At 43.9% G+C, this 26,616-nt stretch overlaps 1 protein-coding gene across 3 annotated transcripts; it reads left to right on the top strand.

Moving 5' to 3' along the window:
• The first annotated feature begins 556 nt into the window (after window positions 1–556).
• Window positions 557–6,491, top strand: LOC142468028 (transforming protein RhoA-like). Of its 3 annotated transcripts, none has more exons than XM_075574093.1 (5): window positions 557–673; window positions 1,273–1,430; window positions 1,796–1,916; window positions 4,941–5,083; window positions 6,071–6,491. In XM_075574093.1, the coding sequence occupies exons 1-5, from the start codon at window positions 586–588 to the stop codon at window positions 6,212–6,214; spliced, it is 654 nt and encodes a 217-aa protein (XP_075430208.1). In that variant the 5' UTR covers window positions 557–585; the 3' UTR covers window positions 6,215–6,491. The 3 variants fall into 3 exon arrangements, with proteins under 3 accessions (XP_075430208.1, XP_075430207.1, XP_075430206.1); XM_075574092.1 differs by lacking the exon at window positions 557–673 and adding an exon at window positions 688–840 and having other exon boundaries at window positions 4,941–5,041; XM_075574091.1 differs by lacking the exon at window positions 557–673 and adding an exon at window positions 688–840.
• Window positions 6,492–26,616: the final 20,125 nt, after the last annotated feature.

The following is a 26,616-nucleotide window of genomic DNA, read 5'->3' as shown; positions in this document are numbered from 1 at the left end:
GAGAGTGTTACAGGACGGTATGTGTTGGAGAGAGTGTTACAGGAAGGTATGTGTTGGAGTGTTACAGGAAGGTGTGTGTTGGAGAGAGTGTTACAGGAAGGTGTGTGTTGGAGTGTTACAGGAAGGTGTGTGTTGGAGTGTTACAGGAAGGTGTGTGTTGGAGAGAGTGTTACAGGAAGGTGTGTGTTGGAGTGTTACAGGAAGATGTGTGTTGGAGGGAGTGTTACAGGAAGGTGTGTGGTGAAATTGAACTTGAGAATAGTGCCACCATCTTGCTCTGCGTGTTGATCCTGTGTACTGGGCTGTGGGGGAGTCCCAGTGACATGGGAAGGGTTATGGTGCGCAGAGGTGCGGTTGTGCTGTGCATGTAGGTGACGGAACTCATGGGGTGAGTGTTTGTTATTGCGGATGCGCTTTTTGTACTGGCAGCCTTTGCGCATGTGTTGGCTGATAAAATGTAATGGTTATGCCTGGTCTGCGCATGCGCGCCGAATATAACGTCCTGATGGGCGTTTGTGACGGGTTGGTTATCTGTTCAGCGCATGCGTATACTGGCTTTATGTGTTGCTTGTCCGGAGGCGGCGCATGCGCGCTGAATATTATGTCCTGATGATCGTATGTTCCCGCATTCGCGATCTGTTGTGCGCATGCGTGCATTGCCGTACTACTCGGGGTATGTACGGTCTGTTCTACGCATGCGTACACTGGCGTTCTTTTCAGGGCATGCGCGGCCATTAGAGCCGGTTTATGTAATTACTGAGAGGTTTGTAGGAGTCTGTTCGCAAGTGCAAGCAAAGCAGTGCTGGGGTCCTGTGCAGGCCCCTCTGGCAGGGAGATGGGGTGAGGGGCTGTCCTGTCCAGGCCCCTCTGGCAGGGAGATGGGGTGAGGGGCTGTCCTGTGCAGGCCCCTCTGGCAGGGAGATGGGGTGAGGGGCTGTCCTGTCCAGGCCCCTCTGGCAGGGAGATGGGGTGAGGGGCTGTCCTGTGCAGGCTCCTCTGGCAGGGAGATGGGGTTAGGGGCTGTCCTGTGCAGGCCCCTCTGGCAGGGAGATGGGGTGAGGGGCTGTCCTGTGCAGGCCCCTCTGGCAGAGAGATGGAGTGAGGGGCTGTCCTGAGCAGACCCCTCTGGCAGGGAGATGGGGTGAGGGGCTGTCCTGTGCAGGCCCCTCTGGCAGAGAGATGGAGTGAGGGGCTGTCCTGAGCAGACCCCTCTGGCAGGGAGATGGGGTGAGGGGCTGTCCTGTGTGTGACATCTCGCCTGTTCTTTTGCAGACACAGCAGCCATCCGGAAGAGGCTTGTGATTGTGGGAGATGGAGCGTGCGGAAAGACCTGCCTCCTAATTGTGTTCAGCAGGAACCAGTTCCCGGAATCTCACATCCCAACCGTATTTGAGTACTACGTAGAGGACATTAAAGTTGATGTCACACGGGTAGGAACCCGGGGACGGATACCAGGCGGCTGGGGACGTGGAGGTCCATCTGGAGGGTGCACTCTGTCAGAGCCTTGTGCATTATTAGGCTGTGGCCAGGGTGACGCTGAGGAAATGCCTGCGCATGCTCGGCGCTTAGCTGCTTGCCGAAGCAAGCAAAATTGAATTTGCCTCTCGCTGGCGCGTCACGTGAGGGAGAACCAAATCCGTGATGTCATGGCCGAGCCCCACACGCACCTAGCCGGCTACAAATCTCCCAGCCGAGCATGGAGCATGACGTCACCGCACATGAGCGCCAGCGCGCCCGCTCCCTGCCTGGCCGCAGCCTTATATATGGACGCTTCTGTTCCTTCCTCTGCCACTAGGTGGAGCTGGTCTTGTGGGACCCACCCGGGCAGGAAGATTACTACCGGCTGCGGACCCTATCCTATCCGGACACCAACGTTATATTAATGTGCTTTTCCATCGATAACCCGGACAGTTTAGGTAGGAAAGATCGATTGAATCGCTGACACATCACTGCACTTGAACGCTCTCCATCCGATCAGTACTTGGTTATGTTAATGTAGGCATTTAAAATACTAGGAATACAAAAAATCCGGCGCCTCCAATGAATAAATAAATAAATTAATCCAACCAATGGCGTAGTCCAATGTGGGTAGCAGGCAGTCCTGAGTAGAGTCTTCAAAAAAAGGCTCCCAGAAAGACACACAAACATATAGGACAAAAACAATAAAAGAGACAAAAGAAAAAAATCATAGTGTAACTCAAATAACAAAGCAGGAAAATCTAAAATATGAAAATAAAAATTAAAAAATCACTGTAAAGATGGGCAAAAAGATAAATTACAAATTTAATGCAATTAACTAAAATGTAACAATAAACAAATGTTCATTGGGCTAAAGACGCTAATGAAGCTGAATCATCCGGTAGGGGTAAAATTCAAAACCTACTTACAGCAAAGCTGATTTTAAAATGGCCTTTGGAACAACAGTCCGGGAAGTCAGACTGGAGCCTCTGCAGGAGATGGAACCGCACGAACTCAGAAGATCCACACTGCCAGGATGATCGCCACTGCCAACACACAGACCTTCAAGGTAGGTGATGGTTTCACAAGGAGGAACCAGAACTCCACGCCACTCGGGGAGACGCCAACACTGTACACACAGACCCTCAGGTCGCGTGATGTGCCGGTGACGTCACACGGTGGTGCGAGGGCAGGGGGAGCGCCTAGATAGGCAGCAGAGCTCGGGAAGCTAGAAGGCAGGTCTGACAAGAACAGCGTACAGCCAGGGGTGGATGATAAATGTCAATAGCCAAGGAGAGAACTACCCCATGGTTTGTCTCTTTTTTTGTTTTTGTCCTATATGTTTGTGTGTCTTTCAGTGAGCCTTTTTTTGAAGACTCTACTCAGGACTATAATAAACAAAATATATCGTGCGCAACTAATAAACCTCTAATATAATCAGTGATACAATGTATATTAACATATACCCTTCTAATTTTTACTCAACTGATAAAACCACAAAAAAACCAGTGTGAAAAAATATATTTATTTTTTTACATAACCGTGTAATGTGATGTAGAAAGCGTCTGCTGCTATTAAACGGGGTGGCTCGGCACCCCCCAAACACTGAAGATATGGAGACAAAAAAACAGCGCACAACGCAAATAGTGAAGTATGAAAGTAACAAGTGTATATTAAAATAGGGGATAAATATTCTGCGTACATCAAGGCATTAGGACATAAACATTGAGTGTGTTAAACACACAAGTTACCACTCGGCGGCCGCTCATACAGGAGTATGTTTCCCTTGGCAGGCGTCTGGGACAGCAGCTGCAATGCTTTTCCTTCCTAGAAACACCTCTGCATACGGTCACCGTCTCTGTGGGAAACTCCCCTCTGGTCAGCTGGGCTCCAGACGGATCGAGCAATCTGCAGCCTGCAGACGCACTGGGAGGGTCCCCGGATTGGTCAGTGAGGACCTGGGTGGTTCGCAGAGCTCTCCGTTTAGTGCAGCCACAAGCAGGGGTGAACTGGCTGCGAAGTGACGTCACAGTGGCGATTTCAAAAGTACACAGCAAAAGCGGAAAAAAGTCTCTAAAGTGCCCAAATTGCACACATAGGATAGAGTAGCAATAAAACACTTGGACCAATTACATCCTACATGTTTCGTAGTCACAACTACCTTCCCTGATGAAATAGTTGTGACTACGAAACATGTAGGATGTAACTGGTCCAAGTGTTTTATTGCTACTCTATCCTATGTGTGCAATTTGGGCACTTTAGAGACTTTTTTCCGCTTTTGCTGTGTACTTTTGAAATCGCCACTGTGACGTCACTTCGCAGCCAGTACACCCCTGCTTGTGGCTGCACTAAACGGAGAGCTCTGCGAACAACCCAGGTCCTCACTGACCAATCCGGGTACCCTCCCAGTGCGTCTGCAGGCTGCAGATTGCTCGATCCGTCTGGAGCCCAGCTGACCAGAGGGGAGTTTCCCACCGAGACGGTGACCGAATGCAGAGGTGTTTCTAGGAAGGAAAAGCATCGCAGCTGCTGTCCCAGACGCCTGCCAAGGGAAACATACTCCTGACTCCTGTATGAGCGGCCGCCGAGTGGTAACTTGTGTGTTTAACACACTCAATGTTTATGTCCTAATACCTTGATGTACGCAGAATATTTATCCCCTATTTTAATATACACTTGTTACTTTCATACTTCACTATTTGCGTTGTGCGCTGTTTTTTTGTCTCCATATCTACTCAGGACTGCCTGCTACCCACATTGGACTATGCCATTGGTTGGATTCATTCATTTATTCATTGGAGGCGCCGGATTTTTTGAATTCTTTGTCTAAATTGGTTTGTGTACACCACTATTTCCTTAGGCAGCCCCCACTTTAAGTTTAAAGTGTATTGTATTCACCTCTGTCACTTTTATTGTCACAGATATATATTTTAGCATTAGCGCTTATTCACTGCTCTTCCCCTTTATATAAAATACTAGAGTACAATCTCCTTCATTTGAAGAATAAACAGCGGGTCTCCAGAAGATACTTTTTGTGAGAGACCTCTGGAGAGCCGCTGTTTATTCTTCACCTGAAAGAGATTTTACCCTAATATTGATAGCGCCCTTACCGGTGATGGACGTGCACCCGAGGCATTTGTGCGGGAGTCCAGTGAGGGCACCTTTTCTCCAAGCTTGAATATGAAATACTTCAGCATGTGTTGCAGTGAAAGGGTTAACCTGTTCCCCTTGTCCCCGAGCACATTTCTCTCCTAGATTTGCCGTCTTTCCTTAAACAGTCGCTGTATCTGCATTTATTCTCCGACCCTGTGTTGTCGCTGACGTTACTGTGTGTGAGATCCCCTCTGTCTCACTATCGTGTGTTTGTGTGTGTGAGCGAGCAACGTCTCTCCTGTGCACAGACACTGATGTTAGTGTGTGAGATCTCCTCCGTCCCTCTCTCCTGTGCACAGACAATGAGGATTGATTTATTTTTGCAACAGTAAACATCACTGAGAAGTGGATCCCGGAGGTGAAACGTTTCTACCCCAATGTACCGATCATCCTGGTGGGGAACAAGAAAGACCTGCGTAACGATGAGCAGGTCTGTATCCCTCCTGCGTTTCTCTTCTCCCTGCTTCCCAGGGTACGTATTTCTAAAGGTGCTGCTGCCGCAATCTCAATCCCGCAAGGCATGACATCGCAGCTTCCTATTGGCCTGTGAGACCTTTAAACGGCCATATTTAGTGCCCAGCCAGAGCGGTTACCGGCAGTCACTTCAGAGGTAAGGATCTCAGGAGCAAGGGCTTGCAGAGCTGAAATGAACATCTTTCTGGAGACCACTAGCTTCTTAACTGGGACAACAGCAAAATCTACACAAACCTGACACTTTAAAGGGAGCCGATCCATGGCCTACCAGTTCTTAAGTGACTGGTGACACAAAATGGCCAAATTGTCGGAGTCTCTGACAGCCAATAGAAAGTTGCAATGTCATCGGGGGTTATGTTGCAGCCTTTTTATTTGTGACCCCGCAGACATGGCACAAAAATCTACATATCTCAGGACACAGGTTCCCCGGGGGGAATTTCTTTTTCGTGTGGGCTTTGAATTAATGGGGGCCACTGAAAACATGACGTTGTTACATTAAGATCCCCTCGTTAAGGTTGAGCCCGTTTGTAACCACAGAAGTTAGATTTAGAAGGGTTTGTCTTTAGTTTCTTTGGTTACATGTTTTCAGTGTGTTTATTACGTGTGGCTTCAGGTTTCTTTAGCCATTTGGCTGCCAGAGGGTCTGCAACGCATTGCTCTGCACAGTTACTGGCGCCTCTGTTAGGGAAGGGGACTGTTTTAGACCTGTAATGTGTTTCCTATGTAAGTGCTGGTAGTTGGGAAATAAAATTGGACATACAGCGCTGCCGGGATGACGTCCCCTGCACCCAAACTTCAGTTCCTGAGAAAAGAGGCTCATACTGGGATTCAAACTAACCTCACCTACTTCAAAGGCACTAACCCTTGCATTGCAATTCATTGTACTTGTCGGTCTGTGATGTATTGTCTCGTAATGTAGTATCACACCGTTCTCCGGAGAGCCGCTCGCCATGTTAATCGTTCTGCCCTTCTTTCCGTCCCACAGGAGCCGGTGAAGCCGGAAGAAGGCCGGGACATGGCCAACCGGATCGGAGCCTTCGGATACATGGAGTGCTCTGCGAAGATGAAGGACGGAGTGAGGGAAGTGTTTGAGATGGCCGCACGGGCAGCCCTGCAATGCAGGCCCTGAAGGAAGATATCCACGTGCCTTCTCATCTAACGGAAAAACACCACGTAACACGACAAAAACCCATCCCCACACTCCTGGGGGAGACTGGGGAGCCAGTCTATGAAGAGGGGAGCTCCAGGACATCTGATAGTCATGAAAAATCCTTGAAGTGATGGTTATTAATCTTTTGGGTTCTTACCGGCCTTTTATTTGTCTTTTTTTGGATTTCATTTATTCTGTAATGAGTTAAGAGAAAAAAGAAAAAAAAATCATCTTGCTACCAGTATTTAAATTCTAACGTTTTTCCTTTGTTATTGTGACTGTAGGGGGCAGCCAGCCTCACATAATGAAGGTGAAGCCCGGCTGGTTGTCCCTAAACCGTGTGTAAATGGCCACCTCTGTGAGGCTTATTCTGGCCTGAATGTTAAGTGTTTGGTGTAACCTCTTCCAGCAAAGAGCTTTATCACTGTGTGATAGCTGGAAGGGGGAAACTGTGTGTCTTGGGGACTGGGTTTGTAAAAGCACTTTATTACTTGTGTTCGTGTGTTCCCCGCACAGTTAGCAAGTCCGCAATGTACTTTGGTGTTTCTAGTATTTCTCTGTGTGTGGAGCCAGTAATTCACTTAGCTGGGCTACAGACAGAGAAATACTGGTTCGTGACAGAGCTTGGGAGCTGGTTAAATACCTGGACAGTGGTGAGTGGGGGAAGGGCTGTGATTCAGATCTGGGAACTGGTTCTCGGCAGTGCAGAGTCTTTGTTCTCCCTAGACACTGAGGCGCCTACCCCGCAGGGGGCATGGGCAGGGTTGCCACCTTCGACTGACGGTCAACCTGGAGATTTTTTTTTTTAATGACACTGTGTTGCCATGACAACGGGATGCTATGCAACGTCGCGCGGCGGCAAGTTGCCATGACAACGTGGCACCGCATGACGTCGTGACATCATGTGGCGTCTCATTGTCATGGCAACGAGCATCACGTGATGCTGTTACATCACGTGACGTTCCCGTTGGCATGGCAACTCAGCGCCATTTGACGCCGCGCAGCCATACTGACAGTAGTTACAGGGGGAGATGGCGGGAGACTGCTATTGATGCGTTAATGGTAAATGGAATTATACCTTACATCATTTCTATTATTTATAGCTAACACTGATGACAATTGTTGCAGACAGAGTCGTCGCTGATCAATATTAATTTATTACAATGGTTTATCTCAGTTTACTTTACTTGAGTTCATTTAACAAAGATAAGGTTACCTCATTGCTATCAAAAGGGAGGAACTGAAGCAGCTTTACTGTAAAGAGAGAGAGAGGGGGAGAAGAGAGGGGGGGGGAGGAGAGGGGGGGGAGAAGAGAGGGTGGGGAGAAGAGAGGGGGGGAGAAGAGAGGGGGGGAGGAGAGAGAGAGAGAGGGGGGGGGAGGAGAGAGAGAGAGGGGGGGGGAGGAGAGAGAGAGGGGGGGAGAAGAGAGAGAGACAGAGGGGGGGGGGAGAAGAGAGAGAGACAGAGGGGGGAGAAGAGAAAGAGGGGGGGAGAAGAGAGAGAGAGGGGGGGAGGAGAGAGAGAGGGGGGGAGGAGAGAGAGAGGGGGGGAGGAGAGAGAGAGGGGGGGAGAAGAGAGATAGGGGGGAGAAGAGAAAAAGAGAGACAGAGGGGGGGAGAAGAGAGAGAGACAGAGGGGGGGGAGAAGAGAAAGAGAGAGAGGGGGGGAGAAGAGAGATAGAGGGGGGGAAGAAGAGAGAGAGGGGGGGAGAAGAAGAGAGAGGGGGGAGAAGGGACAGGAGGTAAGATACATTGGGGTGGTGTCTGTTCTCTAGCAGGGTTTCTAGGACTGTTACTGTGTTGCGTATGTGTCAATCGATCTTGTCTAATATAAACTACAACTCCCATGATCCCCTACGTGTGAGCATGCGCAGTAGAGCATAGAGCTGTGACCCGGATGTAGTAGGCAGTGAAGGGAGGAAGTGAGTTCTGCACACAGATAGTCCTGTGAGAAATGCAGAGGCTATGTGAGTGATCTATGATGCAGCAATGAGAAGTCACTTACTGTGCTGCCCTGTCTGTAACACCCCGCCCACCCGGAGATTTCAGGGACAAACCCGGAGCAGGGGATGCCAAACCCGAAGTCTCCGGGTAAAACCCGGAGAGGTGGCATCCCAGGGCATGGGGCTGGAGGGCATGGGGCTGGACAGGGGAACCGTTGTTGAGTCTCAGCCCTGTAGACACTATTCCCATGGGCCAGCTCGAATTTCCCACTCGCCCGTAGTTCATGCCCGGTGGGCAGTCCAGAGTCCTTAGGCCGTCCTCCTTTTCTGATTGGTGCAGCCGGATGAGCCCTTGTCCTCTGGTGCATCATCACGATCCGTGCTCTGATTGGTCAGCAGCATCTGCTCCAGCAAAAGAGCGGCAACCGAGAGCTATGTAAGGGGAGCAGCCGATCAGAGTAGCAGGTGCGTTTTAGAGTTGGAACGGAGAATGTGAAGTTACGACTAGCGGGTGATTCGAAAGTGCCCATTGGTAGAATATCACTGAGAAGAGACGGAGGAGAAGCGTTCAGGGCAAGCCTACTGAAGCAGGCCCCTGCACCTAGTTGAGACTGGTTTCATCCCCCAGGCCCCAGTCGGTGGGTGTACACTGTTATTTGTATGTTTGCTGGCTTGCCAGAATAAACTTTCCTTTATTCAGCTATTGTGTCCTGTCTGATTATCGTGATCCTGGTGGTAAAGGTGTTAAAAGTTTTGGTCTCCCGTGATATATCTATTTCTCAAACCGTTGTATGTATGTCTGCCTGTCTGTACTGTGTCTCCCTGTGTCTAGGGGCAATCTCATTGGACCTTTGGCCCATCACTCTACCTCAGGCCACTGAGATGGCTCCCTTGGCCCGCCCGCCCCCGCACACCTCTCATCGGTCACACTCACAAGCCACTGACACCGCTATCCATGGGCCTCGCCGCACGCTCCTCGGGGGGGGGGGCGCTCCCGCCCTGCAGGAGGGACCCCACACATGCTCTCTGTGCCACTCACCCCCCCTCCACATGCCCCGTGCTGCTCACCCCCCCTTCACAGGCCCCGTGCTGCTCTCCGTGCAGCTTCCCCCCCTCCACATGCCCTCTGTCCGGCTCCCGGCCTGCAGGAGGGAGCTGCTGTATGCTGTAAGGTAAGCAGCTCCCCCCCTCCCCCCCCCCCCACACACACACATTCCTTCATCTCCGGCCTGATCCCAACAAACAAACACACACAAAAACACACACACACACAAAAACACACACATACACAAAAACATACACACACACAAAAACATACACACACACAAAAAAAACACACACAAAAACACACACAAAAACACACACACACACACACACACAAAAACACACACACACACACACACACACACAAAAACACACACACACACACACAAAAACACACACACACACACAAACACACACACACACACAAAAACACACACACACAAAAAAAACACACACACAAAAACACACACACAAAAAAACACACACACAAAAACACACACACAAAAACACACACACACAAAAACACACACTATATATATATATATATATATATATATATATATATATATATATATATATATATATATATAATCAAAAAATAAATAGATGATACCGTTCTGTGGCTAACGAAATGCTTTTATTTGTGCGAGCTTTCGAGATACACTGATCTCTTCTTCTGGCGATGTTACAATAAATGAAGCAAGCAAAAGGTATACTTAAAAACAGTGTCTCTTGGAATGTTATCTGTGCTTGTCCTTCCCCCGGTTGGATGTGTTTTATGGCTAGAGGTGTCAAAAGGTTCCTGAAAGCAAGTGATGTAAGAGTGTGTGTGTGAATATAAGTGAATGGAGAGCCCACAGTATATACAGTGCTTTACAAAAGGTGTGTGTGGAGTGGGAGTGGATATAAATGGTGTGGGCAGGTGTGGAAATATATATACACAGAGACACACACACACAGAGACACACAAACACATATATATATATATGTATATATATTAGAGAAAAAGAAAAAAAGAAGCGCCCGATCCTTGTGTAAAATCAGATGAACAAATTGAATACGTCGTGGACAAGACAATTGCACACTTACAATTTGTCCGATAAAATAAGGCATATTATGGGACCAGCCCATGCACCAACTGAAGACTTCACGGTAAACAGGTATCCACAATGGTTCCAGATCTTGTGTCTGCAAAAGCCGCTATCTCCAGGAGAAAAGTTCTTTATTGTAGGAGCGCTTGTTTGCAGCGTGCGGCCGCCATTCACCTCTCCTGTGGAACACTGTGACCCGGAAAGATCTCAGCACACGTCCTCACGTCCTCACGCTGGTGCCAGGAACTGCTCGACCACCGTAGTTTCAATGCCACGTAACCCTACGCGTTTCTTCCATCTCAGCGGATTTCATCAGGGGATGGATACCAACAGAACTGCCTGGAGTTAAATAGTCCCTTTGACCAATACAAACGGTTTTCCACAGCTGTGTTCAGTTCTATTGGTATCATTAAGTTAATAAATACCTGGTGCTACAAGAGTTTCATCTATTGCTGAATCAATTGAAAAGAAATATATTTAGAAGGGAACATGTGTATAATCATTAAGCTTAAACATAGATAAAAGACTGCACAATACATACAGATTTAATTATATAATTCTATAACAGCAAAGGCTAAGTGTAAATTCTAAAGAAAACATTGACATAATTAATAAATAATAAATAACATCATATATTTATCCTTTATATACATATATAGTAGGTAATCAACTTATTATTTTGTGTATATTAGAGACCCTTGCTTTAAACTTAAAAAATAAAAAACAATAACAAATAGATAAACAAATGTTGAAATGTAATTAGAGGACAACATTGTATGGATGATATAATAGTAAATGCTGACTAAAATTGTGCAGACTTATAAATTTAATACTTAGTGTCACATAATTGATATTGTTGATAAATGGTGTGTCCATTAATATTACAATTTGGACAAGCTTGTTTGGAGAGAAAGATAAAGATACTGCTCTCCATATAAATTTTAATGGAAGAGATGAAATAATGAACAATTATTACATTGAATATAGTGTTGAGATCTTATATCTGATACTAAATTGTATCTTTTTATAAGTAAAGTAAAACATTGAGAGAGTGATTAATATGATGTGTAAATGACAATTCATTTTTATGATACATCCAGACTTGAGAGGGTGACTCAGTCAAAAAGAACTACTGTGTTCTATGGCTCAGAGCGTGTATTAATACTATTCTCACTAGAAATCCCCAAGAATCTCCTAGATAATTAGATGGCAAATGTAATATGTGAAATAAAATCCAGTGATGAATTATATAATGATCCACAGAAATCGTAGATGATTAATTTCTGGAATTTGAGCACCTAATATAGCAATTAGAAAGAGTTAATAATAGGAATTTTAGAGCTAGGAGGCAGCAATCCAATAGATTGTGTATATACAAAGTGAAAATGGTGTATGTAATAATATAGTGTATAGGATATTCAGATAACAATTATATGTGTAGTTATGTGTGAGTGTCTTTAGTGTAAATATGTTTAAGTAGTTAGATATAGTTTTTAAATGAATGTGTTAATAATAATAATATATAATAAATACATTTAATACCTATTAAACAAGTTCAATTGACATTGAGAATAGTATCCCGATTGTGTTTTTATAACAGTGAAAAAATTGTGCAATATAAAAATAATAAATAATTGTAATAAGTTCCAACCAGGGGACCCCCATTGTATACACTGCCTGCGAGGAGTCAAAGGGAGCATGGTAAGACATGCTCAGACCTCTGAGACCCCGTCAATGAACAATGGAAATAGTTAGACGATAGTGCTTATATCGATGCAGTCATTGAGACCTACTGGACTCAATGTTTCCAACATATATATCCAGTAGGTCTCCCTTAAATTCAGTCTCTTGACTCTATCACCACTGAGTAATGTTAAAGGGATGTGTTCTAAGCACATGACTCTTAAGGAAGATGGATCCTTATTATGTTTATCCAAGAAGTGTCTAGACAGGTTATGAGTGGTAATACCATGTATAATGTTTCGTCTGTGTTCTAGAAATCTTGTGCTTAGAGTCCGTGTGGTTCTCCCCACATACTGATAACCACATAAACATGTGATGACATATATAACAAAGGTGGATAAACAATCCAAATGGCTTTTGATTGTATGTGTGGATTTATTGTGATAGGACACAATTTGGTCAGTTTTACACATGTGTTTACAGGTTAGACACCTATTTCTACCACAGGTAAAATTACCATTTGATATTGGTCTTATTATGGGAAGATCATTAATTTGTTTAAGGCGACTAGGAGCCAACATGGTTTTTAAATTCCTGGCTTTTTTATACACAATAGGAACATGTGTAGGTAACTTGTTCCCAATTATAGGGTCCCTTAGCAGTATGTTCCAATGTTTGTTAAGAATTGTTTTGATACCTCTCACTGAATTGTTATAGGTCGTGATAAATAGAGGTGATTTCAAGCTATCTTTAGAATTAACATCTGCCCGTACAGCCTTTTTAGATTTATTCATCATGGATTCACGGTCTAACAAACTGACTTGTCTAAATGTCTCCAATATGGTACATTTGTTGTACCCCTTGGCTAGAAACCTTTGTACCAATATATCCCCCTGGTCCAAAAAGTCAGAATATAAGGAACAATTTCTCCTAATTCTGAGAAATTGGCCCCTGGGGATATTGGCCAGCCATCTTTTGTAGTGGTTACTATTATTGTGTAAATAACTATTTGTTGCAACTGTTTTGAAATGGGTTTTGGTGATAATATCACCACTTGGACTAGCCTCCAGTTCTAGATCCAAAAACACTATACTGTTTTTGTTCACATTAAATGTGAATTTTAAATCCATGTCATTGGTGTTAAAAGCTTGTAATTTGTGTTCCAGATGTTCCAAACTACCATCCCATATTAGGATTATGTCATCTATGTAACGGCCATAGTACACAAGACTCGCCCCCAGATCCGCATCACCCCACACATGGAGTTCCTCCCACAAACCCATGTAGAGGTTAGCATAGCTGGGGGCAAATCTTGTGCCCATGGCCGTCCCACAGATCTGCAGAATATATGTGTTCTCAAATAAAAAATAATTGTGCTCTAATATACACGGACTCTAAGCACAAGATTTCTAGAACACAGACGAAACATTATACATGGTATTACCACTCATAACCTGTCTAGACACTTCTTGGATAAACATAATAAGGATCCATCTTCCTTAAGAGTCATGTGCTTAGAACACATCCCTTTAACATTACTCAGTGGTGATAGAGTCAAGAGACTGAATTTAAGGGAGACCTACTGGATATATATGTTGGAAACATTGAGTCCAGTAGGTCTCAATGACTGCATCGATATAAGCACTATCGTCTAACTATTTCCATTGTTCATTGACGGGGTCTCAGAGGTCTGAGCATGTCTTACCATGCTCCCTTTGACTCCTCGCAGGCAGTGTATACAATGGGGGTCCCCTGGTTGGAACTTATTACAATTATTTATTATTTTTATATTGCACAATTTTTTCACTGTTATAAAAACACAATCGGGATACTATTCTCAATGTCAATTGAACTTGTTTAATAGGTATTACATTTATTTATTATATATTATTATTAACACATTAATTTAAAAACTATATCTAACTACTTAAACATATTTACACTAAAGACACTCACACATAACTACACATATAATTGTTATCTGAATATCCTATACACTATATTATTACATACACCATTTTCACTTTGTATATACACAATCTATTGGATTGCTGCCTCCTAGCTCTAACATTCCTATTATTAACTCTTTCTAATTGCTATATTAGGTGCTCAAATTCCAGAAATTAATCATCTACGATTTCTGTGGATCATTATATAATTCATCACTGGATTTTATTTCACATATTACATTTGCCGTCTAATTATCTAGGAGATTCTTGGGGATTTCTAGTGAGAATAGTATTAATACAAGCTCTGAGCCATTGAACACAGTAGTTCTTTTTGACTGAGTCACCCTCTCAAGTCTGGTTGTATCATAAAAATGAATTGTCATTTACACATCATATTAATCACTCTCAATGTTTTACTTTACTTATAAAAAGATACAATTTAGTATCAGATATAAGATCTCAACACTATATTCAATGTAATAATTGTTCATTATTTCATCTCTTCCATTAAAATTTATATGGAGAGCAGTATCTTTATCTTTCTCTCCAAACAAGCTTGTCCAAATTGTAATATTAATTGACACACCATTTATCAACAATATCAATTATGTGACACTAAGTATTAAATTTATAAGTCTGCACAATTTTAGTCAGCATTTACTATTTATATCATCCATACAATGTTGTCCTCTAATTACATTTGAACATTTGTTTATCTATTTGTTATTGTTTTTTATTTTTTAAGTTTAAAGCAAGGGTCTCTAATATACACAAAATAATAAGTTGATTACCTACTATATATGTATATAAAGGATAAATATATGATGTTATTTATTATTTATTAATTATGTCAATATGTTTTATTTAGAATTTACACTTAGCCTTTGCTGTTATAGAATTATATAATTAAATCTGTATGTATTGTGCAGTCTTTTATCTATGTTTAAGCTTAATGATTATACACATGTTCCCTTCTAAATATATTTCTTTTCAATTGATTCAGCAATAGATGAAACTCTTGTAGCACCAGGTATTTATTAACTTAATGATACCAATAGAACTGAACACAGCTGTGGAAAACCGTTTGTATTGGTCAAAGGGACTATTTAACTCCAGGCAGTTCTGTTGGTATCCATCCCCTGATGAAATCCGCTGAGACGGAAGAAACGCGTAGGGTTACGTGGCATTGAAACTACGGTGGTCGAGCAGTTCCTGGCACCAGCGTGAGGACGTGAGGACGTGTGCTGAGATCTTTCCGGGTCACGGTGTTCCACAGGAGAGGTGAATGGCGGCCGCACGCTGCAAACAAGCGCTCCTACAATAAAGAACTTTTCTCCTGGAGATAGCGGCTTTTGCAGACACAAGATCTGGAACCATTGTGGATACCTGTTTACCGTGAAGTCTTCAGTTGGTGCATGGGCTGGTCCCATAATATGCCTTATTTTATCGGACAAATTGTAAGTGTGCAATTGTCTTGTCCATGACGTATTAAATTTGTTCATCTGATTTTACACAAGGATCGGGCGCTTCTTTTTTTCTTTTTCTCTAATAGGTACTGTGAAAGTTTTGTGAGCCCAAGAAGAAGCAGCCTGGACTTGTATAATATACCTGTCATGGACTTTATATGGACTTAAGTATAACTTTTATCTTTCACATTGGCTCATTTATCACATGGTTTTATGTGTTCACTATCTTGCTTCTAATGAGCCATTTTTTACGTGTAATTTTTTGGTTAGTTTAGTCCCATGACACAATTTTGTGTCATTTTTTGGTATTTGCATTGCAAATCAATTTGTATTTTTTCATTTTTATTTTTATGTCTATTTTTATTTTTTATTAATTTTTGATGATTTTTATGTATACTTCTTTGTTTTTTATTTTTACTGTTTAGGCAAGTGAATAATTGTTTCATGCCATACAATACAGATTAACTCAATCTACTTAGTTAAAATACCTGGTGCTAACACTTGCCACATTTAATTAGAGCTGCAGCAATTTGGGTGTGGTGGGTGAAGTGCGCTGTCTATATTACTGTTATATGTATATATATATATATATATATATATATATATATATATATATATATACATACATACATACATACATACATACATACATACATACATACATACATACATACACACACACACACACATATATATATATACACAACTGTATGCTCATCTGCATGTCTTAGGCAGGTCTGCAACCCCGGCTTTCCCCATTATCAACCAGCACACAGCACTTCCACTACAGCAGGGGATTCTGGGAAATGACATGCAAATGAGCAGACAGTGCCACTTTTTGCTTCAAAAACCATTTTTAACATGGTTCCCTATATATACAGACACACACACACAGACACATTTAGACAGACACACACACACACACGTAGACACACACACACAAATGTAGACACACACACACACATGTAGACACGTAGACAGACACACGTAGACACGCACACACACATCTACACACATGTTTTCACACACAAACACATGTTTACACACACCTATACACACACACACACACCCCTCTCTATACACACACACACAGACACACGTATACACACAGACACACACACACGTAGACACACACACACACACACGTAGACACACACACGTAGACACACACACACAACGTAGACACTCACACGAAGACACACACACGTAGACACACACGTAGACACACACACGTAGACACACACATTTTCTAGATTTGAACATCTATATTGAAAATGAATCAATAAAGACAAAGACATATTTCAAGGATATAGATAAAAACAACTTCATCAGAAGAGACAGTTGCCATTTACCAAGATGGATGGATAATGTACCATCAAGCCAGTTTACAAGAATAAGAAGGAATTGTACGGATAAAGAACAATTTAATACACAATCTGAAAAAAATCAAAGATAGATTTCTGGAAAAGAATTATAAAGGGAAGACAATTGAAGCAGTTAGGAGGAAGGCAGAGGGACTTCAGAGAGGTGATCTATTGGTACCCAAACAAAAGGACTCAAATAGAAACAACAAATTTGATTTTGCATTTCTGACGGGATACAGCAGAGATGCAGAGAAGATTAAAAGCATAATTTCAAAACATTGGGACATCCTTAAAAATGATCCAGTTCTCGGCCCCAACATTCCAGAAAGACCGAATGTGATTTTTAAAAAAGCCAGTAATCTCAAAAACAAACTAGCCCCTAGTGCGCTTAGGGAAAATAAATCCAAGGACAATGGATGGCTTAACAGGAAAGGTTTTTTTGGCTGCACAAATTGTAAGGCATGTCGGTTTAGGTCGTCAAATCAAACTAAATTCATCTCTAATGTCACAGGTGAGGTTTTTGATATTGAAACCTTTATGACTTGCAGGACAGACCATGTAGTTTATCTGCTGGAATGTTCCTGCAAGTTACAATACATAGTAAAAACAATCAGGCCAATAAGAACTAGAATCATTGAGCACCTTAGTGGCATTAAGAGGAAATTAACCAACCACAGCATACCAAACCATTTCACAGAATTCCATGGCGGAGAACCGACATGTCTGAATTTGAAAGCCATCGAACATGTGCTACCTCATTGGAGGGGAGGTGATAGGGGGTTAGAGCTACTAAAAAGGGAAACCTTTTGGATTCACCGCCTTAAGACACTAGCCCCAAGAGGTTTAAATGCTGAGATAGACCTTACACCATTTTTTAAATGAATCATATATATGTATTTGGCATTAATTGGATCTCTATTGTTCCTCTGTTCCCTTGTTCTTTCCCCTGCTTCTCTTTTCAGATCAACATCCATAAATGGCAACCCATTTCTTGTGTCTAAACACTGTAATATCTTTTGTCAATTATGTGAATTATTTGTCTATTTAATAACCAAAAATGTTCTCATTCATTGTAAATGAAATGTCATTATAGTGATTTATTATTTATAAAGTGTAGACTAGTATCACTTGTTCACAATATGTAAAACAAGGTAGTTCATCTATACTATCTCTATATGAACTAATATACTCGGACATCTGCCCCAAGTGAGTGTTCATATACCATTCGACATACATGAATCCCTTCCACACCCAACTTTTAAGGTGAGACACATTGAAAAGAATTTGTTTCGATTTAATTTAAGAAGTTCTCACTTAAGAATAGAAATCAGTGTCCACTGATACAATGAATATATTTATATATATGATAGACCTATTACTAGATTTTTATATGCCACATATAAACATATACAGTTCTTCATGTCTTCAAGCTTTTTAGATTAATCTTAAAAGCTTTTTTCCAAACAGTTTCCTCCATCCCACAATTGAAAGGCTTGAAAAGATATATTATTATTATTCCCTGTTATGTGTTGTGCAGGGTCATGTCCCCTACTAACAATGTTACACTAGCACAAATCTAAATTGTTTATTCACTAGATGATGATATCTCATATTTGCACCAACAATGACTAATGTCCCGTGACCAATTAGATCGGACAAATTTTTATCATATCCAGAATGTAATATACACATATCATGTGAGTTTCACATCATCAGCCTGTTTCCTATAATAAGCTCTTTTTATCTCTCAAACCTATTCCCTCCACATGTAATATACGAAGAGAATATCATTGAGATTTGATTCAAAGATGAATATTGGTGATTAAAAAAACAGACAAATATAATTGCTCAAAGATAATTGTTTAATGACATTTCATATTGCCCAAGACGGGTTGTTTTGTAATCCATTTTCATTGGGAACAATGAGTCTCCTATGAATTAATTAAATGTATTGTATGTTTGATATATGTCCCTTCATGTATTGCATATATTGATTATTGTAGTAATATATGACTAACATTTTAGAGTCATGATAGATGCACTATTTCTATATCCACTTCTATTCCCAGCATAATAAGAGCTGATTAGATTGTTTAATTGAAAGATCAGCTAATTTAGCATGGTCATTGGGTATATAAGAGCTACCTGTATACAATTACACATACTCCTGACGAAGCCGACAACAGTTCTTGCTAGCTGGGCGAAACGCGTTGAGTGGACCAATTTTGGACTTGGAGGCGACCCGTAGCAAACCAACCCTGCAGCCGTGACGTCACATATCCGGACGGGCGCAAAGAGGGGAGCTCCGATTCGGGACACAGAGCAGTGGAAGCCAGCCAAACACCCAAGGGAGGCGGTGAGCAGTTCGGGAAACCTCCAATTCACCTTTGTGTGATACACGCTTATTTTTAATTGGCACATTGTAAGTGCGCATTTTTAACCCCTTATTTTACATAAAGTTTATCAATTTGATCGCACTATGTAGCTTTCTCTCTCATTTTATATGTAATTACCGCTGACGGAGTATTCGAAGGGGGATCCTGATTACAGCAATCTGCATGGGTGGCAACCCTTATTTGCCAGCTGCCTTTTAAACTCCAACGTACTGAGAGTAGAGCAACTATATGAGCCAAGACACAGTCTATCAATCCATTTGATTTTAGAAACGTCTGCACTTATATTTGTGTATTTTGTTCTCTTTTCCCTACATGCTCCCCCTGGATGTTTGAGAAAAGACTTACTATAGCCAATTGATAGAAATCTGTTTTTAAGATCAGCAGATCTATCAATAAAGGCTTGTTCAGTTGAACAGACTCTGCGTAGACGTAGAAATTGTGCCTTAGGTATTCCCTTAATTAATGCAATTGGATGTGCACTACTGGCTACGTATTAAGGAGTAACAGCCTGGAGAATACACATCTTGGTTAGTCGTCCCATCCGCTGTTTCCTCGTTAGTTTGACGAATTAGGCTGTGGCCCCACTGGCGCTGACCGAGCTCATGCATGAGAGCGGTGACGTCACCAGCTCTCCAAGCATGAGCGCCGGGTGTCCTTGCCATTTTGCAAGCGCGCGCGGGTGGGCGTTGCGGGCAAATTGAGCGCGGTTGAAACGTATTTTTTTGTTTACTCAAGCGCCAAGCTTGAGTGTGCGTGCCCGTGCACGAGTGTGTGCGCACCGCGTGAGCGGGGACTTGCACAAAGATTTATGCGACTAAAAGCGGCAAACACTGCGCGCTCAGCGCGGGCAGCACCAGTAGGGCCACTGCCTTAGTTGTTTGCCTGTTGGAGCCATCACTCCTTGCTTTACCTTGTTAGGCCATCACACCGTGATACGCCGCTGGAAACACGTTTGCTTTCACTGTTCGAGACGAAGGGTGAGAGCCCAGATCCCACCTTGCGCTTTTGTTTTTGTATAATTCTGTATAATTTTGTATAATCCTGGGGAGCAGCAGCATGCTCCCAGCCTCCAGGATCTAAGAGAGAGACTAAAGCAGCCAAACTAACTGCACTATATTCCTCTTCCTCAATTAGGAGGGCAGGTGAGTGAAAACCAGAACCACTGTAACTCTGGCCTGGAGTTTCCATCCCACAGTCTCAGCAAATGTGAAACTGAGGAATGGATCATTTTTTCCCCTTTTTCCCCACTTTCTGTCTAATATTCTGGGACTATGTCACAATGCGCAGACGCGGCCGTTTCCCTGCACATTCGCATACGCGTCCGTTTCTCTGCACATGCACGGATTTTTCCCTGCACAAGGGCAAACGCTTTTGTTTCCCTTCACTTGCGCAGACGCGGCCGTTTCCCTTTACGTGCGCAGACGCGCCCGTTTCCCTGCACATGCGCAGACGCGCCCGTTTCCCTGCACATGCGCAGACGCGACCGTACACACACACACTAAATATAGAAGTACAAATAATAAAAACCATTACAAATCTACCATTTATAATAAACAAAACCCCCAGTGCAAAACATGCAAGGTACGTGCACACACACACTATAAATATAGAAGTACAACTAGCAAAACTATTTACAATTCACCCATTTCTAATAAAAGAAACCGATGCACTGGATGGGGGGGGGGGTGTTAGGGGAGGGTGAGGACAGGAGAGGGGGCGCTGGAACATTATCTGGGGGTGGGTGTGATGGCGGACATGTTACGCAGTGGCCATAGAGAAGCTTAGAGTGGGGGCTGCTCCGGCCCAGGAGAACTTAGACCCACCGTGTCCCCGCCGGGGGGGGCGGGGGAGAGAGCGGGGGTTGCTCTGGGCTGGGGGACTTAGACCCCCATGTGTCTCCGCTGGGAAAGGGGGGGAGAGTGAGAGCTGCACACACCGAGAGAGACACACACTGACTGACTGACAGACACACACAAGGAATTCACAGTTACTATAAATATAGAAGTGCAAATAGCGAAATCATTGCGTTTTGGCACTGAAATTGTGTTTTGATTTTTAATTAAAAGAAGCTTTACTTAAAGTATGCTGGCGCTTAGCGCGTTCATGCTTGGAGAGCGCTCCAAGCATGAGCGCCGGTGTCCTCCGATTTACGCAAGCGACGTGGGGTGGAAGGGGGGGGCGGCATTGCGGGCCAGCTGAGCGCGCGGGGAAGTATAGGTTTTTTTTTGGTGTGGGTCAGTGTGTGTGCCCGCGCACGAGCGCTCGCGGGAACTTATATATAAATATGTAAGTTAACGCGGCAAGCGCCGCCCGCTCAGCGCTGGCGTGGACACAGCCTAATACTCAGTCAGTCCCCAGTTCGGCTGTATATACTTCACACCGCTTCCACACGTGTAATCCGTGTTGTGCGTCTTCTGCATCACCCGCAGTAGTATCGGTGTACACCAAGCTCAGTCCCCCGGCTACGTTGTAACTGACCGCGTGTTTTTTTCAGATTCCTCTCTCTGATCCACGGTTAGTAAGCCGGGTTATCCTTTACTGAGCTTCACACGTCCCATGATGAAAAGCGCCGTTTTGCTGGGGATTTACGCGTTTCGTTGTATCCTAACAACTTCTTCAGAGGCTAAAAAGCTGACGGATCCACCATCCTCTTAAAGCACTGGGCTCCGCTGATAGTAATTGATTAATTAGAATTCTTAATCGTGCTCCCTCTGTGCTTGTCAAGAGTGTGGTGGTAACCATAGCACTGGTGAATGCACAGCCAGAATACATATATTAAGCAGTACACCACTGATATGAATCATATAATCATAGCATTGCTAGTTTATAAAATGCAATCTCAATCATCAACATACACATCATAAAAACCAACTAAAAAGAAAGATGTAAAAAGAAAAATTTGGCACTGGTAATTATAAGAGCAACTCTCTGGAGAAACTTAACCTCTGATAGAGATGAAATCCAAAAGGACAAAGGTGATGTGGTGATCTGTTCTAATATACTATATAAATGATTAAAAAAGCCTGACAGGAATACAATATGCATGAAAAGGGTCACACTAATGGTACAGCGCGTGCAAGTGAATTACAGGAAAACATGATGCATTGAACCCTGTCAAATTAACAGAGATATGCATAAAACAAGAAGAGAAAGTCAGCGGAGCAAAAACTACACAGCTACACTCCCTCAAAATGTAATTAATTAAATGACTATATACCAGTCATTCTGGTATCAGACCAAAATCGAGAGAAAAAACAAAAACCTGCTGACTACTTGAGAACGACCGAATGAGACTCCTAGACTGGACAGAGGGACCTGGGAAAGGACTGGATGATCGTACTTGCATCTATGCACTCATTGAACCCTTTTGGTGACAGGGTGCCCAGAGTATAGATCCAGAATGTTTCCTTGGCACACAGCTTCTTGAATCCTCCCTAAAATTGAGGGTGGGACAACTTCCAGACCCATAATGGACATCGTCTTTGGATCTTTTTGATGTTTTTCCAGAAAATGCCTGGACAGACTATGCATCTGGAAGCCCCTTATAACATTGCGACGGTGTTCAAGAAACCGTGTTGCCAATGTACGCATCGTCCTACCGATGTATTGTGGGCCACAACTATAAGAGATTGCATACACAACATATGTAGATAGACAGGTGATATGGCCTATTACTGGATGTTTTGAATGATTGCTGTGTGAAAAAATCTCCTGGGTTGGTTTGAGGTGCTCGCATGTAATCCAGCGACCTCTTCCACATTTATGGTTACCACTTGCAAATGACCTCTCCACTAGAGTAACAGATTTTACTGACTTGAATTGACTGGGCGCCAAGATGGTTTTAATGTTCCTAGCCTTCTTAAAGACCACTGGAATCCGCCCAGGCAACTTTGAACCAATATACGGGTCGCTCCTAAGGATTCCCCAATGTTTGTTCAGAGTTCTTCTGATCAAATAAGCACAGGGATTATACTTAGTAATGAACTTGGGAATCTCATACGTATGATATGTGTGTGTGTGTGTGTGTGTGTGTGTGTGTGTGTGTGTGTGTGTGTGTGTGTATGTATATATATATATATATATATACTGCTGCGGCCGAGTTTATTCGAGTATTTGCCCGTTCTCGGCCGCAGCAGTAACCTGGCGCGCGCCGGAGGGTGCCGGGCGCGCGCCGAAGCAGCGGAAGAGCGCCCTCCGATCGGGGCGCTCTCCCTCCCGCTGCCGGGTCCGCCGGGTCTCCCGGTACCCCCTGCCGCCGTCCCCCACATCGCGGGACACCAGGGCTCCCCGAGGGAGCCCTGGACGCGCGTGCAGGGGGCGCTGGCACCCGATGACGCGTGACCGCGCATCGGTGACGCGCGGCACGCCGAGGGAGTGGGGCTAGCAAGCCGGGGCATCCCCCGGCTTGCGGAACTAGCCCTGCTCGGATTAAGTGTGTCGGTAGTGTATATATATGACATCAAAAATGAATAGACGATACCGTTCTGTGGCTAACGAAATGCTTTTATTTGTGTGAGTATTCGAGATACACTGATCTCTTCTTCCGCCGATGTTACAATGAATGAAGCCAAAAAAGGGGTTATTACTTTACTTGTTGGAGAGAGTGTTACAGGAGTATATGTTGGAGAGAGAGTGTTACAGGACGGTGTATGTTGGAGAGAGTGTTACAGGAAGGAATGTGCTGGAGAGTGTTACAGGAAGGTATGTGTCGGAGAGAGTGTTACAGGACGGTATGTGTTGGAGAGTGTTACAGGAAGGTATGTGTTGGAGAGTGTTACAGGAAGGTGTGTGTTGTAGAGAGTGTTACAGGAAGGTATGTGTTGGAGAGTGTTACAGGACGGTGTTTTTTGGAGAGAGTGTTACAGGAAGGTATGTGTTGGAGAGAGTTACAGGACAGTATGTGTTGGAGAGTGTGTTACAGGACTGTATGTGTTGGAGAGTGTTACAGGAAGGTATGTGTTGGAGAGTGTTACAGGAAGGTATGTGTTGGAGAGAGTGTTACAGGACTGTATGTGTTGGAGAGTGTAACAGGACGGGATGTGTTGGAGAGAGTGTTACAGGACAGTATGTGTTGGAGAGAGTGTTACAGGACGGTATGTGTTGGAGAGAGTGTTACAGGGCGGTGTGTGTTGGAGAGTGTTACAGGACGGTATGTGTTGGAGAGAGTGTTACAGGAAGGTATGTGTTGGAGAGTGTTACAGGAAGGTATGTGTTGGAGAGAGTGTTACAGGACTGTATGTGTTGGAGAGTGTTACAGGACGGGATGTGTTGGAGAGAGTGTTACAGGACGGGATGTGTTGGAGAGAGTGTTACAGGACAGTGTGTGTTGGAGAGAGTGTTACAGGAAGGTATGTGTTGGAGAGTGTTACAGGAAGGTATGTGTTGGAGAGAGTGTTACAGGACTGTATGTGTTGGAGAGTGTAACAGGACGGGATGTGTTGGAGCGAGTGTTACGGGATGTGTTGGAGAGAGGACGGGATGTGTTGGAGAGAGTGTTACAGGACAGTATGTGTTGGAGAGAGTGTTACAGGACGGTATGTGTTGGAGAGTGTTACAGGGCGGTGTGTGTTGGAGAGTGTTACAGGACGGTATGTGTTGGAGAGAGTGTTACAGGACGGTATGTGTTGGAGAGAGTGTTACAGGAAGGTGTGTGTTGGAGAGAGTGTTACAGGAAGGTGTGTGTTGGAGCGAGTGTTACAGAATGGTATGTGTTGGAGAGAGTGTTACAGGAAGGTATGTGTTGTAGAGAGTGTTACAGGAGAATGTGCTGGAGAGTGTTACAGGACGGTGTTTGTTGGAGAGTGTTACAGGAAGGTATGTGTTGGAGAGAGTGTTACAGGACGGTATGTGTTGGAGAGTGTTACAGGAAGGTATGTGTTGGAGAGAGTGTTACAGGACAGTACGTTTTGGAGAGAGTGTTACAGGACGGTGTGTGTTGGAGAGTGTTACAGGAAGGTATGTGTTGGAGAGAGTGTTACAGGACGGTATGTGTTGGAGAGAGTGTTACAGGAAGGTATGTGTTGAAGAGAGTGTTACAGGACAGTATGTTTTGGAGAGAGTGTTACAGGAAGGTATGTGTTGGAGAGTGTTACAGGAAGATGTGTGTTGGAGATTGTGTTACAGGACAGTGTGTGTTGGAGAGAGTGTTACAGGAAGGTATGTGTTGGAGAGTGTTACAGGAAGGTATGTGTTGGAGAGTGTTACAGGAAGGTATGTGTTGGAGCGAGTGTTACAGGAAGGTGTGTTGGAGAGTGTTACAGGAAGGTGTGTGTTGGAGAGTGTTACAGGATGGTGTTTGTTGGAGAGAGTGTTACAGGACGGTATGTGTTGGAGAGAGTGTTACAGGACAGTATGTGTTGGAGAGTGTTACAGGAAGGTATGTGTTGGAGAGCGTTTTACAGGACTGTATGTGTTGGAGAGTGTTACAGGATGGGATGTTTTGGAGAGTGTTACAGGAAGGTATGTGTTGGAGAGTGTTACAGGAAGGTATGTGTTGGAGAGTGTTATAGGAGAAGGTGTTGGAGAGCGTGTTACAGGAAGGTGTGTGTTGGAGAGAGTGTTACAGGAAGGTGTGTTGGAGAGATTGTTACAGGAAGGTATGTGTTGGAGAGAGTGTTACATGACGGTATGCGTTGGAGAATGTTATAGGACGGTATGTGTTGGAGAGTGTTACAGGACGGTATGTGTTGGAGAGTGTTACAGGACGGTATGTGTTGGAGAGAGTGTTACAGGACGGTGTGTGTTTGAGAGAGTGTTACAGGACAGTATGTGTTGGAGAGTGTTACAGGACGGTATGTGTTGGAGAGTGTTACAGGACGGTGTGTGTTGGAGAGTGTTACAGGACGGTGTGTGTTGGAGAGTGTTACAGGAAGGTGTGTTGGAGAGTGTTACAGGACGGTGTGTGTTGGAGAGAGTGTTACACGACGGTGTGTGTTGGAGAGAGTGTTACAGGACGGTATGTGTTGGAGAGAGTGTTACAGGACAGTATGTGTTGGAGAGTGTTACAGGAAGGTATGTGTTGGAGAGTGTTACATGAAGGTATGTGTTGGAGAGTGTTACATAAAGGTGTGTGTTTGAGAGTGTTACAGGACGGTATGTGTTGGAGAGAGTGTTACAGTAAGGTGTGTGTTGGAGAGAGTGTTACAGGACTGTGTGTGTTGGAGAGTGTTACAGGAAGATGTGTGTTGGAGAGAGTGTTACAGGAAGGTGTGTGTTGGAGAGAGTATTACAGGAAGGTGTGTGTTGGAGAGAGTGTTACAGGAAGGTGTGTGTTGGAGAGTGTTACAGGAAGGTGTGTGTTGAAGAGTGTTACAGGAAGGTGTGTGTTGGAGAGAGTGTTACAGGAAGGTGTGTGTTGGAGAGAGTGTTACAGGAAGGTGTGTGTTGGAATTGAACTTGAGAATAGTGCCACCATCTTGCTCTGGGTGTTGAGCCTGTGTACTGGGC

The sequence above is a fragment of the Ascaphus truei genome, chromosome 17 (genome assembly GCF_040206685.1).
Source record: "Ascaphus truei isolate aAscTru1 chromosome 17, aAscTru1.hap1, whole genome shotgun sequence".
Classification (NCBI taxonomy): domain Eukaryota; kingdom Metazoa; phylum Chordata; class Amphibia; order Anura; family Ascaphidae; genus Ascaphus; species Ascaphus truei.
This window is presented reverse-complemented; position numbering and strand designations above follow the sequence as displayed.

Excerpts from the sequence above, each read along its gene's own strand:
- LOC142468028 (XM_075574091.1), top strand. The coding sequence starts at position 696 with ATGCGTACACTGGCGTTCTTTTCAGGGCATGCGCGGCCATTAGAGCCG. Across the intron at positions 841-1,272 it reads CCCTCTGGCAGGGAGATGGG|ACACAGCAGCCATCCGGAAG; the intron begins GTGAGGGGCTGT and ends GTTCTTTTGCAG. Across the intron at positions 1,917-4,940 it reads CGATAACCCGGACAGTTTAG|TAAACATCACTGAGAAGTGG; the intron begins GTAGGAAAGATC and ends TTTTTGCAACAG.